At 41.9% G+C, this 14997-nt stretch overlaps 1 protein-coding gene across 1 annotated transcript in view; it reads left to right on the top strand.

Moving 5' to 3' along the window:
- Window positions 1-14751, top strand: part of engase (endo-beta-N-acetylglucosaminidase) — a 59824-nt gene extending 45073 nt beyond the window's left edge. Inside the window, exons 10-14 of the mRNA XM_048555652.2 lie at window positions 187-374; window positions 3645-3793; window positions 7866-7959; window positions 12940-13054; window positions 14305-14751. Coding sequence (XP_048411609.1) covers window positions 187-374; window positions 3645-3793; window positions 7866-7959; window positions 12940-13054; window positions 14305-14739 — 981 coding nt within the window. The 3' untranslated portion in view covers window positions 14740-14751. The remainder of the gene's footprint in view (window positions 1-186; window positions 375-3644; window positions 3794-7865; window positions 7960-12939; window positions 13055-14304) is intronic.
- Window positions 14752-14997: the final 246 nt, after the last annotated feature.

Here is a 14997-nt window from a genome sequence, read left to right on the forward strand (position 1 = left end):
GACGATTAATTAATCCACTGAGATTAAAAACGCAGAAAATTAAAAGTTCTATTTATATTTTGGAGTACCATCAATAAAAATCTGAATCTTAAATAATCTACTGATCCCCACTTCACATTGCCCGCCAGTAGTCTGCAGTGTTTTTGTATCTGTTGGTTACCAGCACTGTGGTGTTGCTTCCTGCAGGTGGAGGTTACTGGAAGTTGGCTTAATCTAAGTGCACAGGAAATTCAGCCTTTGTTTGTAGACCAGCAGCTGGATCCGGCCAATGGTTGTGTAAAGACCCGTGGGTGTTCAGAGGATGCCTGGAGTGGAGGATGCTGTCTCCTGGTTAAAGGGCTAATCCCTGCCAACAGATCAAGTGTGTCTGCGAGGTTAGTGCATTTAAATAAACACAGTTTATAGTCTTCATTATTTTACGCCCCTTCCAACTAAGGATGAGTGTACTTCTGTAAAACATCTTTTATTCAATGTGGGCTGTCCAGTGTCATCTCAAAGTTTTCATGGCTTTTAATTTTAAATCATGCAGGACCCGGACACATTTGGAGCACTTCTGCCTTCTGTGTCACCAATCCCTCGATGCCATGGGAATTAATTGTTTTGACTGTGACTGTAACTGTGTCCTGTTGGACCCATTTGTGACATGCAGTCAGGTTTCTGGACTTTTCCTTCTGCAAATGCAGATTGCCCCCAGCAAACTCAGCAAATGTTTGGATTTTCACTGAACTAAAAGATGACAATTTAGCATCTTAAGAATTTCTAGCTGTCCATATATTTTTAAACAAAATAAAACAAAGAACTGCTGGAGATCTGGTACAAAAACAGAAATTGCTGGAAGAGCTTGACAGTCAGGTAACATCTATAGACGGAAAACGGAGTTAAGTTTTCAGGTCCAGGGACCCTTTATCAGAATCACTGGACCTGAAATGTTGACTTTGCTTTCTCTCTTTGAATGCTGTCTGACCTGCTGAGTTTCTCCAGCAGTTCCTATCCATGTACCTGGGAAATGAGGTAAGAAATTTATGATTTTGTTAATGTTATGCCTACCTTAAAGTGGTTCCTACTTGTCAGGAGCTACCTTTTGAAATGCATACACGTACCTGGATGAGCACCATGTTTAGCTTATAACTGTGCAAATAGTGTTTCTTTTCCTTTAATATCTAATTACGTTTGCGTGTTTTTTGTGGAATTAGACAGTTGTTGACAAGTTGGGTGGGCGAGTGAAGGAAGAGATATTGCCTACCTGGTCAACTGAAAGTTCAGTATGGATGATCTTCTTACATTTATCACTGAGTTAATTTGCTCTTTTATCTTGTTTCTGTCCGTCTACCATAAGAAAACTGCTGTTATCAACACTCCAATTACAAAAAAACTGAAAGAACTGCGGATGTTGTAAATCAGAAACAAAAACAGAAGTTGTTGGAACAGCTCAGCAGGCCTGGTAGCATCTGGGAAGAGAAATTAGAGTCAACATTTTGGGCCTGGCAACTTCTGTTTTTGACTCCAAATTACATGCTGTATGACGGTGGTAAGGGCAATATCGCTCCACTGTTGTGTAACTGGGTATCTACACTCCCCTGGTTCAATTCTCATTTGCCTAATCATAGCCAGAGGGCTGATTCCAATGGCTTCTCTTCCCATTCCCATTAGCAGTGGCTTTGGTGTTACCTTTGGTATCTGTGGCACCTTCCTCCAGTGGTAAGAATGGTTGAGCTTTCAACACATGAACCCATTTAAAGACTAAATTGAAATTTGAATTTGTCTTTTCCTATAATTGTTGTGATAGGAGGAACATCAGTATTTTATGGTTCTGCCAATACTAGAATGATAGAAAATGTGTGAACAGCTGTATTTTTATCTCTTGGAACAAAGATATATTGGGATTTTTTAAAAAAATCATATTCAGATATGGAAGAGATTTAGTGGGAGTTATTTTTATCCAGCTTTAAAACGCAATGAAGCCACAAGTGCACCTCCCAATGAAGCTGTTGGGAAGTCTGAACGATTTTCTGATCGAGATATCAGCTGACTTTAGCCAGCGAGCTGCTGGTGTTAAACAGGGACTTTGCTGCCCCCTGCTGATTATTGGCACACTGCACTCAATGAGTTGTGGCCTTGGCCCAGGTTCAAGAGGCGATGTTGGTTGGGCAGCGGGCCCCGCAGAAATCCATGCCCACTGACCTACTCCTCCCAAAAATGAAAATTCCTGTGTTGGAGAGACTACCAGCTGACCCTTTCGGCATTATGACTGGAGCTTGAGTGCAGCATGCAACACCCTCCCATTTGGATTTGAAAATGGCAACCAGTGTCCCCAGTTAATCATAGTCTGCATATTGAAGCCGTCTTCTGCCTACTTTGAAAACAAATGTTAAATGTCAATTCAGTGGAGACTGAATTGGGCCTTTGGCTTCACAGGGGTGTCCAATGTCTAATATAATTTGTTTCTTCCAATTGTCCATCCTTCAGACAGGAAATGGCCAGGCAGCACTTGACAATCAGATTACCACCTCACCATCTGCTGTTCTGTCGGGGATTTTGACCACTTGCTTTGAGAGGGACTTCATGTTTAACAAACTTTGGAGGTGAAGTCAGATTAAGCAAATGAGGTACATTAAGAAGCTCTCGCAAGAGAAAAGTGACAGCGATCAAACTGTTACACTCTTCGGTTTGATGCAATGGATAAATTGTTTTGCACGTTCCAGTGTTATTAACTAGTTATGTTGTAATGGATCCCTTTATTTGAACCCCATAGCAGTAGTCACTCAGGAGGAAGGTTGCCATTTTACATGTCAGCTCAATTGGAGAAAGTCTCAAAATTACATGGGTCAGAAATCAAGTCTTTAACTGTCCAGGGAAGAGCAAACACTACTGACAGACAGAGTCCTGTTGGATCTAGACAGGAACTCAACCAGAACATTCTCCCTAACTTCTCTGAAATTGTTCAGGCTTAAGAGTAATGGTCAAAAGGTCTGTTTAATGTGCAAATTTTATTATGTGCTTATCATTTTATGTGTTATAGTGCTGAGTGATAATTATAATTGACCGCATCTGCTGTTCTGATCATTCACATTATTTATTGAAAAATCTCAACTTATTAATTGATTCATAGCCTTACTGACCTATTCATCAATCCATCAGTGGAAAGCAGCAGAGAGCATATTGGGGGCAGTATCCACGTCACTCAACAAGGAGTTTCACTTTCTACAGTCTTTGCCCTGGGCTGTGCTATCATATGACTGATTATTAGGCAGTGAAGGCAAATCCCCCCCTTGCAATTGCAGTATACTCGCAGCGGATACACTGACATGGATTGAAGTATGCATATACATGAAATGTGTAATCCGTGACAGAAGTCCCTGTAGCAAATAGTTTCATTTATCTAATGGCTCTCACCATTATGTATTGCCAACATTCAAACTCCACAGATAAGGTCTTTGCTAGAAGTTCTCAAGATTACAGTATAAAGTTTGATGAATGACTTCAAAAATGTTAGGTGACTTTTAGTCGAGAAATGCCTACAAAGTTAAGAATTCCTAATTTGAGGATATGCCTTTGTGACACCGCTTTCCATCACTATCACCACCTTTGTGTAAAGAGTCTTTCTAATGACCACGTGTGACAGTTAAACCATTTACTCTCCACAGGTTGTTTAGTTTGCAGGTGCAGAGCCCTCCCAGAGTCTTTGTTGCCTTTGTTTATAAGGTTGAAGATGACAGCAAAGTTGTTGTGAGTCCAGAGCTGATGACCTGTTCCACCTCACAGTGTAATTCAGAGACCACTTCCGCAGTGGATGGTATGTGAAATAGGAATGAATCCGTATCTATCCGTGTAAAACACCAAACCAGTAATAGTCATCCAAAGCCTTTTTTATGGACAGAAATGAGACTGTTTTCGGATCTCATTACTTAGGAATTCAGCTTTGCTGTTGTATTTGATTTGATTCCCATGTTCCCTCCAGCACTTGAGCCTGGTATGCTCTGCAGTTACTGTAAGAGCTGTTCATTTAGCTTATTATTTTACCAAGAGCTAGACTGATTTATTTAGAATTCAGTAACTCTTATTTTCTACTATATATCTCCAGTATGATTTCTAAATTTATTGTCAATTAACAACTGCATTCGGTCTAATGGATATATCAGACTTAAATTTCACTCGTACATTGAGGGGACCATAGATCTAATTGTGCAACAATATGCAGTTGGTGATTTGATCTCTTTATAGAAACCTGTTTCCAAAACACACACCGCGGTGCTTTTTTTCTTGGGCTATGCCACTCCCTGTTCTGACATTTCATTTTGTAATGTGCAGCAGCCAGGACAAACACTTGTTTGGTCCAAGTCTGAAGATCCTAGTTAATGATTCTATGCATGCCCTGCAGAGTGGGTGTATTCCTACCACTATTTCTTCAGGAGCCCAACAAAGTACAAATGACAGGCGTATTAATCAGCTACTAATTATTTACAAACAAATATGCTTGTATTGATCCAGACTTTGTATTGGATAGCCAAGAGAAAGGATCTTGTCCTTGATATTGGTGTCAGCAGTTAATAAACATCACTGGGGAGGCAATGGCCCAGTGGTATTATTGCTGGACTGTTAATCCAGAGACCCAGATAATGTTCTGGGGACCCAGGTTCAAATTTCAATTCAATAAAAAATATCTGGGATTACGAATCTAATGACGATCATGAATCCATTGTTGGAAACACCCATCTGGGTTTTTCTGCCATCCTTACCTTGCCTGGCCTATATGTGACTCCAGACCCACAGCAATATGTGGTTGTCTCTGAACTGCCCTCTCAGCAATTGGGGATGGGCAATAAATGTTGCCTGGCCAGCAACGCCCTCATCTGACTAATGAATGTTAAAAAAACGATCGCGCGTCCCCTTTCCCACAGACCTTCTGTGGGCCTTTAAACTGTAACGTGCTAAAAACCAAAACAAAATGTCATTCTCCAAAGAGAATCTAAGATCTGTGAGAGCAGGAAAAAGAAAGAAACTTTGAAGGAATGAGCCTCCAAATCTACAGAAGTACATTTTCAGTGTCAGAGAAGCAGTTTGTAAGTAATTAAAGCTTTAGCACTGTTAGTTCCTATTGGGCAGATGTCAGGAGGGCTCTTGAAGTTATAATGTTGATTGCTGCTCAGAGTTGGACCTTGCTGAGTTAGTGCTGATTTTGAACTAAAGCCTGCAGGTAGTTTCTTGTCCTAAGCGTAAATTGGATCTTGTTGCAGTAATGAGATTTCTTTCCTCTTTTATTGGTTCTTGAGGTGTGGGCATCGCTGGTTAATCTAAAATTGTTCGAGAGAAGTTGGTGGTGAGCTGCTGTTTTGAACAGTTACAGTCTTTGGGGTATAGCTACATCCTCCCAGTGCTGTTAAGCAGAGAGTTCCAGGATTCTGAGCTAATGGGAGTGTAGCTCCAAGTTCGGACGGCCTGTGGATTGGAGAGAATCTACTAGATGGTGGGGTTCGCATGCAGCCCTGGTCCTTCTACTCCCTTTTGCTGCAGAGCAAACTTGTGTCTGGAAGCAATTTGAAGTTTTGGCAGTTAGACAGTTGACAGGCAGATTACAGCCTGAATGACATCTGTCTTTGATGGAGCCATTCTGTGATATTGAAATGTCAGGTTGCATATGTCCTATACAAATAAAATCTGCATCTCTGACATCTATTCCCGGGGAGTAACTATAGTAACTCAGCTTGTCACAGTTAAAGTGGCATCCTTGATTGTGCATCAGACAGGCAGGTGATGGCCTAGTGGTATTATGGCAGGACTGTTAATCCAGAGACTCAGTTAATGTTCTTGGGACCCGGGTTTGAATCCATCCATGGCATTACTGGAACTTGAATTCAATAAGGAATTTGTGGAATTGCATATTCAAGAGGTAGTTGCCCTGGGAATCCTCAGCATTGACTCTGGACCCCGCGAAGTCCTGTGGCTTCAGGTTAAACATGAGCTGGGAAAGCTCCTGCTGATTACCCCATACCATCCTCCCTCTGCTGCTGAATCAGTAATCCTCCATATGAACAACACTTGGAGGAAGCGCTGAGGATGGCAAGGGCACAAAATGTACTCTGGGTGGGGGATTTCAATGTCCACCACCAAGAGTGGGTTCGGCAGCAGTACTACTGATCAAGCTGACCGTGTTGCAAAGCACGTAATTGCAAGAGTGGGTCTGCGGGCGGTGATAGAAAAACAGCAAGGAGGAAAATCATATTTGACTTCATCCTTACCATTCGTCCGTGACAGTATTGGTAAGAGTCCTTGTGGAGACGATATCCCACCTTCACATTGAGAATAACCTCCATCGTGTTGTGTGTCACTATCACCATGCTAAATGGGACAGACTTCGCACAGATCTAGCAGCTCAAGACTGGCCATCCATGAGGTGCTGTGGGCCATCGACAGCAGCAGAATAGTATTCTAGCACAATCTGTAACCTTGTGATCCAGCATATCAACCATATCATCAAGTCAGGGGATCAACCCTGGAGTGCAGGAGGGCATGCCAGCTACAGCATCATGCATACCTAATGATGAGGTGTAGTCTGGTGAAGCTACTAAACAGGACTACTTGTGAGCCAAACAGCAAAAGCAGCAAATGATAGACAGAGGTAAGTGATCCCACATAAACAGATCTGATCTAAGCTCTGCAGCCCTGCCACATGCTGTTGTGAATGGTAGTGGAAAATTATACAAATCACTAGTGGAGGAGGAGATTCCACAAATAACCCCATCCTCAATGATGGAAAAACCTAACGCACCAGTGAAAAAGATAAGGGTGAGGCATTTGGAGCAATCTTCAGTCAGAATTGCCAAGTAGATGATCCATCTCCTCCTCTTGCAGTGGCCCCCAGCAGTACAGGTACTATTCTTCAACCAATTCAATTCGCTCCGCATGATATCAAGAAACGGTTGGAGACACTGGAATTGCAAAGGCTATGGCCCCTGACAACATTCTGGCAATAGTACTGAAGACTTATGATCTAGAACTTGTTGCTCCCTTAGCCAAGCTGTTTAGGTACAGTTACATTTCTGGCATCTACCTGACAATGTGGAAAATTGCGTAAGTGTGTCCTATATACAAAAAGCAGGACAAATCCAACCCAGCCAGTTACTGCCCCATCAGTCTCCTCTTGATCATCAGTAAAGTGATGGAAGATGTCATCAACAGTGCTATCAAGCAGCACCTGCTCAGCACTCACCTGCTCAGCACTAACCTGCTCAGCGATGCCCAGTTTGGGTTCTGCCAGGGCCACTCAGATCCTGACCTCATTACAGCATTGATTCAAACATGGACAAAAGAGCTGAATTCCAGAGGTGAGGTGAGAGTGACATCCCTTGACGTCAAGGCTGCATTCCACCAGGTCTGGCATCAAGATGTCCCTGCAGAAATTTACTAACTAATTTTAAACAGCACCTTCCAAACCCGCGACCCCTTTCCTCTTAAAAAGACAAGAGTAGCAGATACATGGGAGCACCACCACCTGCAAATTTTTCTCCAAGCTGCTCACCATCCTGACTCGGAAATATATCACCACTCCTTCAGCGTCGTTGGTTTATAATCCTAAAATTGCCTCCCTACTGGCGTTGTTGATCAACTTATAACATGTGGGCTGCAGTAGTTCAAGAAGGCAGCTCCTAATACCTTCTGCAGGGCAGCTGGGTTAGGGTAATAAATGCTGGTCCAGCCAGCAATGTGGACATCCCATGAGTGAATAAAAAGAAATCCAAAGTGGCCTGAATTGCCTCGATTTACTTGGAGAGTAATTAGAGATATTCTTAAACAAATTTAATTAGTCAGTGATGTATTTAAAAGGTTCTTCACTAATTGTCTTTTTGTCATGTTCTGTACTCTTGCAGTGTTAAAACTATTATCACTTCCAAGAGATAATGCCCTTGTTCAAAAGTTTATTCAGAACAGTGCTCCATGGAACCCTGAGGGATGGACAGCTTGGTAAGTGCATTTGTGGATTGAATGGGCACACAGTGATGTACAGTTTCAGTGACCATAGCTTATGACTTGTTCCATGACATTATATGCACATGTCACCCTTGAGGTGAAACATTGACCCTGATTAAAGTGTAAATGGTGTTTGTGAAAGTAAACTCAGCTGCCCTAACCTAAAGTTAACAATGTTTGATTATTTGGGTGGAGCTATGCTCCAGTTTTTCCGCAGATGTTTCCATTTTGGTGCAATCAGATTTTCCTTTTTTGAAATTTCTGTTATCACTGTTCTTTGTTTTCATGGCAAAATTGTTGGAATCACACAGGCTGTTCCCAAAGCATTAGAAACAATTCTATAAGATCAATAATGAATCTGTCTCATTGTGAGTACTGGTCTTACCTAGAGAGGAGGTAAAAATTGTTTAACACTCGAGTTCATCTTGGGTAATATGTTAAAATGGAAAGGCCTCCAGAGCACTGTTGTGGCAAGTACGAGATGCCGTCCACCACATTTCATCTTGTAGACGGTACACATTGCTGCCACTCTACCCTGGCAGGAGAGAGAATGAAAGCTTTGGATGCTGAATGGATCAAGTGGGCGACTTGTCCTGGATGGTGTTGAGCTGCTTGAGCGTAGTTGGCAATGCAGTCATCAAAGCAGTTAGAGTATTCCCTCACAAGCTTGACTTGTGCCTTGTAGATGGTGGACAGACTTTGGGGAGTCAGGAGGTGAGTTACTTGCTGCAGGATTCATAGCCTCTGAGCTACTGCTGTGGCTGGACAATTAAGTTTCTGGTCAATGGCAAATCCTGGATGTTGGTGGTGGGGGACTTAGCAATGGCAACGTGCTGATAGTAAGTGGAGATGGTTATTTCCTAGCACTTGTGTCGTTTGGATTTTACTTGCCCCTCTTGCAAGCCTGAATGTTCTCCTGTTCTTGCTGCGTGTGCAGGCACAAACTGTTTCATAGAACGTAGAAAAGTACAGCACAGTACAGGCCCTTCGGCCCACGATGTTGTGCCGTGGAATAATCCTAATCCAAAAATAAAATAACCTAACCTGCATTCCCCGCAATTCACTGCTGTCCATGTGCACGTCCAGCAGTCGCTTAAATGTTCTGTTTCAATTGCAAATGAAACTAAATACTGGGCAACCATTGGGAAACAGTCCTAGCTCCCACGTTCTGATAGAAAAAGATTTAGTTTTGATGCAGCTGAAGCTGGTTGATCGTGGGAAACTCCAGTCAGAAACCCCTGTAAGCGGTGTGCTCAGGCTGAACTGACTGGATCTCCAACAATGCCAACCACTTCCCTCGGTACAGCTTATGACTTTAGTTGCACTCCTTTAGGCTCTTAATTTTGCTGATGCCCCTTGACGTTATACTCAGTCAAACACTGTCTTAACGTCAAAAAACAGTTGCTCTTGCCTTGTCTTATGTTTGAAGCAATGGTGTAACAAAATCTGAAGCCGAGTGGAATTCAAGCTGAGCACCAGTGAGTGAAAACAGTGACAGAACCAGTGAGTAAGTCGTAGCAAGAACTGCAGATGCTGGAGTCAGAGAGAATGCAGTGTGGAGCTAGAGGAACACAGCAGGCCAGGCAGCATCAGAGGAGTAGGAGAGTTGATGTTTCGGACTGGGATCCTCCTTCAGCACTTGATTGCACGTTAACGGCACCGCCTATCGTTTTGCGAATGACAGCAAACAGTGTTGGATTTGTCCTGACTTTGCAATAACAACATATCTGAGCAATATTTCACTTTGTTAGATTGATGCTGCTGGATCAGATTAGCTAGATATCCATCTAGTTCTCTGTCACAAGTCTTTTGTACCACTGCTGGGAACTTACCTTCACCTTTGCTGTGTCCAGTGCACTTAGCATTTCTTGATATTACATGGAGTGAATTGATTGGCATTTGTGATGCTTCAGACCTATGGAGGATGTTGAGGTGGTCCATCCACTCAACATTTCTGGATGAAATAGTTTTCTTTTATACTCCTGCTGGGCTTAGCCCTTGTACTTTGTGGGCACATTTATGGAGCTACCTTAGCTGTTATAACCTACCGTTGCCATTTTGACTGAAAGCAGAGGAACTGCAGACTTTTGATTTGACCCGTTTTTCAGATTGTGAGGCTTTGTCCAATGTACCCTGCTCTTGCAGTTCAGCATGCATATGGTCCTGTGTTATAGCACAGCTAGCACCTTGTTTTTGGGGGCATGTTATGCTGCTTCTGGCATGCTGTCTTGCACGCCTCATTTAACAAGAATTGGCTCTCAGACTTGGTAATAATAGAGGGAGGGGTGTTGTGGGTAGTCAGTTTACAAATTGTAATGAAATTTGTTACTGCTGATGATGCAGTGTGCTTCATGGATGCCCAGATTTTAGCTGCTGGATCTATTCTGAATATACCTCATTTAGCCTGTGGTAGTGCCACATAACACAGAGGCCACTACCCTCCATGTGAATATGGGACATCTTCCACAAACGCTGCATGGTGGTCACAGTCTTGGTTAGATAGATTAGTGAGAACATAGTCAAATAGATTTTTGCCTTGTGTTGGTTTTCATTGCCAGACTGGCAACTATGCCTTTCAATTTTTGGCCAGTTTGGTAAATAGTATGACTGCTAAAGCATTCTTTGTGATATGTATTCAAGTTCCTCACCCTGGGTACATTCTCCAATGGTGTTCAAAGTGGAGACTTAAGTGGTTTGGGGTCAATGTTGATGGCTTCCTAGGCCAATCCTGATTGACTGTGCCACTATGTTGCCACAGTGGGTCTACCCTGCCAGCTGGAGAAGGCATACCCAGAGATGGTGATGGAAGAGTGAGAGACATTAGCTGAAGGTGTGATTCTGTCAGTGTGATTTTGTCAGGATTTTGTTTGACTTGTCTGTAGAATAGCTCTCCCAGTCTTGACACGTGTCTGGCTATTTGTAGAGTTGATAGGTCAGGTGACGTGTCCAACTATAATCTCTGGATGGATGTCAGATGGTCCATCTAGTTTTATCCCTATATTCCTTGCAACAGTTCAATAGGATTGAGTAGAACTAGTCCTTCTTTGAGGCCAGTTAAGAGTTAACCATATTACAGTAGATCTGGAGTGATGTCTATGTCAAGATTAGGTGAGGATGGCAAGTTTCCTTCCCTAAAAGGCTTTTTTTTTCAGTTTATTATTGAAAATCGGATTTCTTTATGGTCACCATTTAATTCCATATTTTCGTTTAATTCATGAAACCCAAATTCATAAACCGCTATGTAGCATTGGAACTCTGTATTTCAAGCTTAGCAATTGAAGGTTTTAGATCAACACAACCAGTCACATAACCAAGATAACAAAGTGTGGATCTGGATGAACACAGCAGGCCAAGCAGCATCTCAGCAGCACAAAAGCTGACGTTTCGGACATAACCACTTTGCTGCCAGACTGAGGAGAAATTATCTCCCTGCTATTGTGGGGTGTTGTTTGCAAATTGGCTGTTGTGCTTTTGTCCAAACCAAAAGTGGCTTCATTTCAGAGTAATTTGTTACCTGTGAAGTGCTTTGGGATGTTTTAGACATGAAAGATACTTTATAAATGCAAGTTTGTTGATTATGATGTTGGGAACTTTCTGACAGCATTTCGGTCACTTTTTATTTCCTGACTGTTTAACCTTTTGCAGTCTGGATAGCCAAGACTGTGATTTCAACATAAGGACAATATTATAAAGATCCTTTTTAATAAATAATCTGGGTAATTGCATGCAACATAATGTTGAAACATTTCCTCATGCTTTTGATGACCAGCGTTTGAACAGAACTACATCAGCATCAATGCTAAAATTTACAGAAGTATAATGTGACGTTACAAATCACTGAAGCTTAAACATAACTGGCACCATTGTTCCAGTAGATTTTGTGTGAACATGTATTAGTGCTATATGTGGAAGTGCCAAAGTTACTATATACCCTGTACATTGTCTTCATCTGTGGTGATACATGGCCTTTAGGTTTGACATTCCTTTCATGAACAGGCATCAATATGATCAAAGTAAAATCATTAATTGAAAACAATGTAATAAATGACCAAAAAATATTTTTTGCAATGTTGATTGAGGGATAAATATTGTTTGGGACACTGATATAACTCCCTTTCTTCTCTCTCAAAATGCCACGTGATGTTTACATTTATCTGATTGGAGAGAAGAACCTTCTGCATTTTAACACTCTAACTGAAAGCGGTGCCTTTGACACTGCAGCCCTGTCTCTGTGCTGCCCTGGAGTCTCAGCTGAGATAATACGCTTCGGAGCTGTCTCTCGGGTGAAAGCTGGCACTCACTAAATAATTACAGGTTCTTTTATTTCATTAGCTTCTGTTAATTTCCCTTCCAAATTCTTTACCCCGTCATTCCTTCTGTCAAAGCATTAATCACCTTGATACAATTGTAAAGATGGGGGAGGGGCAACATGGTGGCTCAGTGGTTAGCACTGCAGCCTCACAGCGCCAGGGACCCAAGTTCAATTCCAGCCTCAGGCAACCGTCTGTGTGAAGTTTGCACATTCTCCCCGTGTCTGTGTGGGCTTCCTCCGGGTGCTCCAGTTTCCTCCCACAGTCCAAAGATGTGCAGGCTAGGTAGATTGGCCATGCTAAATTTTCCATAGTGTTCAGGAGTGTGTGGGTTATAGGCGGATGGTCTGGGTGGGATTGTCTAGGGGTCTGTGTGGACTTGTTGGGCCAAATGGCCTGTTTCCACACTGTAGGGATTCTATCATTCAACCTTCAGGCATTGCACCCAAGCAACCATGCTTTATTTGTAAAGCTAAGTGTAGTGTGTTGCAGCTGCACCCAATCTTCGTGGTTTCAAGTCGAGGAACAATCCCTCCCCATGGTCAGTTTTGTCTTTTAGTGAGCTTAGTTAACTGCACTAAATTGCAAATTTTGGTTGACCACTTTGCAAATTAGCGAGGAACCAATCTGTGTTTTAGTTACTAAAAATCTCAGTACTTTTCAGCTTCTACCTCTTAGAGCTAACGGATTGCATTCTTCGAGATATCTTTGTTGTCATTACTCGGCTAACGAAGGAAGAGCAGGACATACGGTTTCAGTGCAAAATTGGAGAAATCAAGGTAACCTCAGAACTTCTGTGAGTTAAAAGAAATTAAAGCAAAAACACCATTAAATGCTCTTGAACAGTAACATTCGTTATCTTATTGAATGTACAATTTGTGGTGCTCTGCAATGGTGGTCTGTTTGCTGCAACGGTACCTGTGCATGACAGTCAATGACTTTGCAGATCCTGTTTACACAGCAGCTATGGTGCTAGGGTCTCTGCCGCTGTTATCAATTAAAGCACACGACATAAATGTGATGGAATAACGGTTCCATTTCCTCATGACTGTTTATATAGACCATCTGCAGAATCAAAAGGTTTCAAATTATGGCCATTTCAGTGGACTGATTTAAGTCCTCATTTGTTTTCCTCACACAGTACGACTAGGCATATGCGTCAGAGTGTAATTTCATACTGTTTGACTCGTGTAATGCTTGAGGGAAGGAAGGTACTTTGCAAATGCTGAGGAAGATTGAAATGTTAAACATTCTATTGATCAAATGTGACATTTTGGGAAGGTGTATTGGGCAGATCATTTGATTACATCATCATATGACAACCAGGCAATTTAACTCCATTTAAACAGGTTTCTGTGGGAATCAGCTCCCAGTCGATCATTTTATTTCCAACTAGCTCTGCAACGTCTGCGCCACTCATGCACAGTTTGTAAGATCAGTGCACTGGTTTCAAACCTGCATTTTACTTTTAGAATGGTGCAAACAATTGTTCTTTCTCAAACAAAAATCTACTTGTAGAAGTCAGTACTAAAATGAAAAACATACATACTACCAATTTGAAATTAAAAATGAGAAGATTCAGAAATAACCAGTAGTCACGTCTTCAATCATTTTCAATCTCAATCTTTTGCCAATTATTTTAAATCTGTTGCTGATGCAATCGTCAGAGGACATGGTTTCTCGCTACCTGTTCTATCTATATCCCTCATAATTTTGCATAACCTTTCTTATCTGTCCTACGAAGAACAATCCCAACTTTTCAAAAACTCTCCATATAATTCAAAGTTGCTCATTCTGAGTAACCGTCTCCTCTAATCTCTCCTAGGCCATACCATCCCTGTACTCCAGCTGGAGACTCCAGTGATTTATAAAAATTTACATTGTAAATGGGGCAGGGAAGAAAAGATAGATTACAGTTGTTTCATAGCTTTCTTGCTAATGTTTATGAGAAAAAAAAGATATATTTTGTTATTGTAAAAGGTATTCAGTAATACACTAGTGGGTAAATGAATGTTGTGCTTTGTTTAAGATTCTGGACGCTGCGAGATTGAATGTGGAACAGAAGGTAGTAGAAAACCTTATCGTCTTTGACATTTTGTGGAGAAAGATTCCGGGAGCTACAGACCAGCTGTATCTGAGTGCCACATTGCAGTGGACTTACCCTCCAAACACAGCAAGTTGCTTCAAGATATACTGTCGAGGACTAAGCTATCATAGAAACCAAAATGTTCCAGATTCTGACCTGATCTGTGTTGGTCGAACAAATGCAAACCTTTACCGTGTGGTGAATTTACAACTTCACGATGCTGCTGCTGCTGGCGAACCCTGTCGAGTGGAGTTTCTGATTCAGCCACTGACTGAGGCAGGATTTGCATTACCTCAGTCAGCATGTGGAAGGCTAACTCTCAGTTACACCCAACCTCCTGGAATTGGTAACACACAGTACCATTGCTGTCCAAAATGATAATAAATTCAAAGTTATGTTGGCTTGTGTTTGTGCGTTTGTGGCTGGTAACATCCAGTAGTCAAGTAACCTGTGTTAGCTTGCTTTGTTTTCCGAGGCTAGTGGGATAAAGTAACCTCCCCACTTTGCAAACCTCCAAATTAGTTTTCTGCACTTGCTTATCATGTGCCATGCGCATTGCTCCAAAATGAGAAGATGGTGGCATTGTCACTGAATTAGTAAACCAAAGACCCAGGCTAACACTGTAGTGGCATCGGT

Source organism: Stegostoma tigrinum, chromosome 22 (genome assembly GCF_030684315.1).
Source record: "Stegostoma tigrinum isolate sSteTig4 chromosome 22, sSteTig4.hap1, whole genome shotgun sequence".
Lineage (NCBI taxonomy): Eukaryota > Metazoa > Chordata > Chondrichthyes > Orectolobiformes > Stegostomatidae > Stegostoma > Stegostoma tigrinum.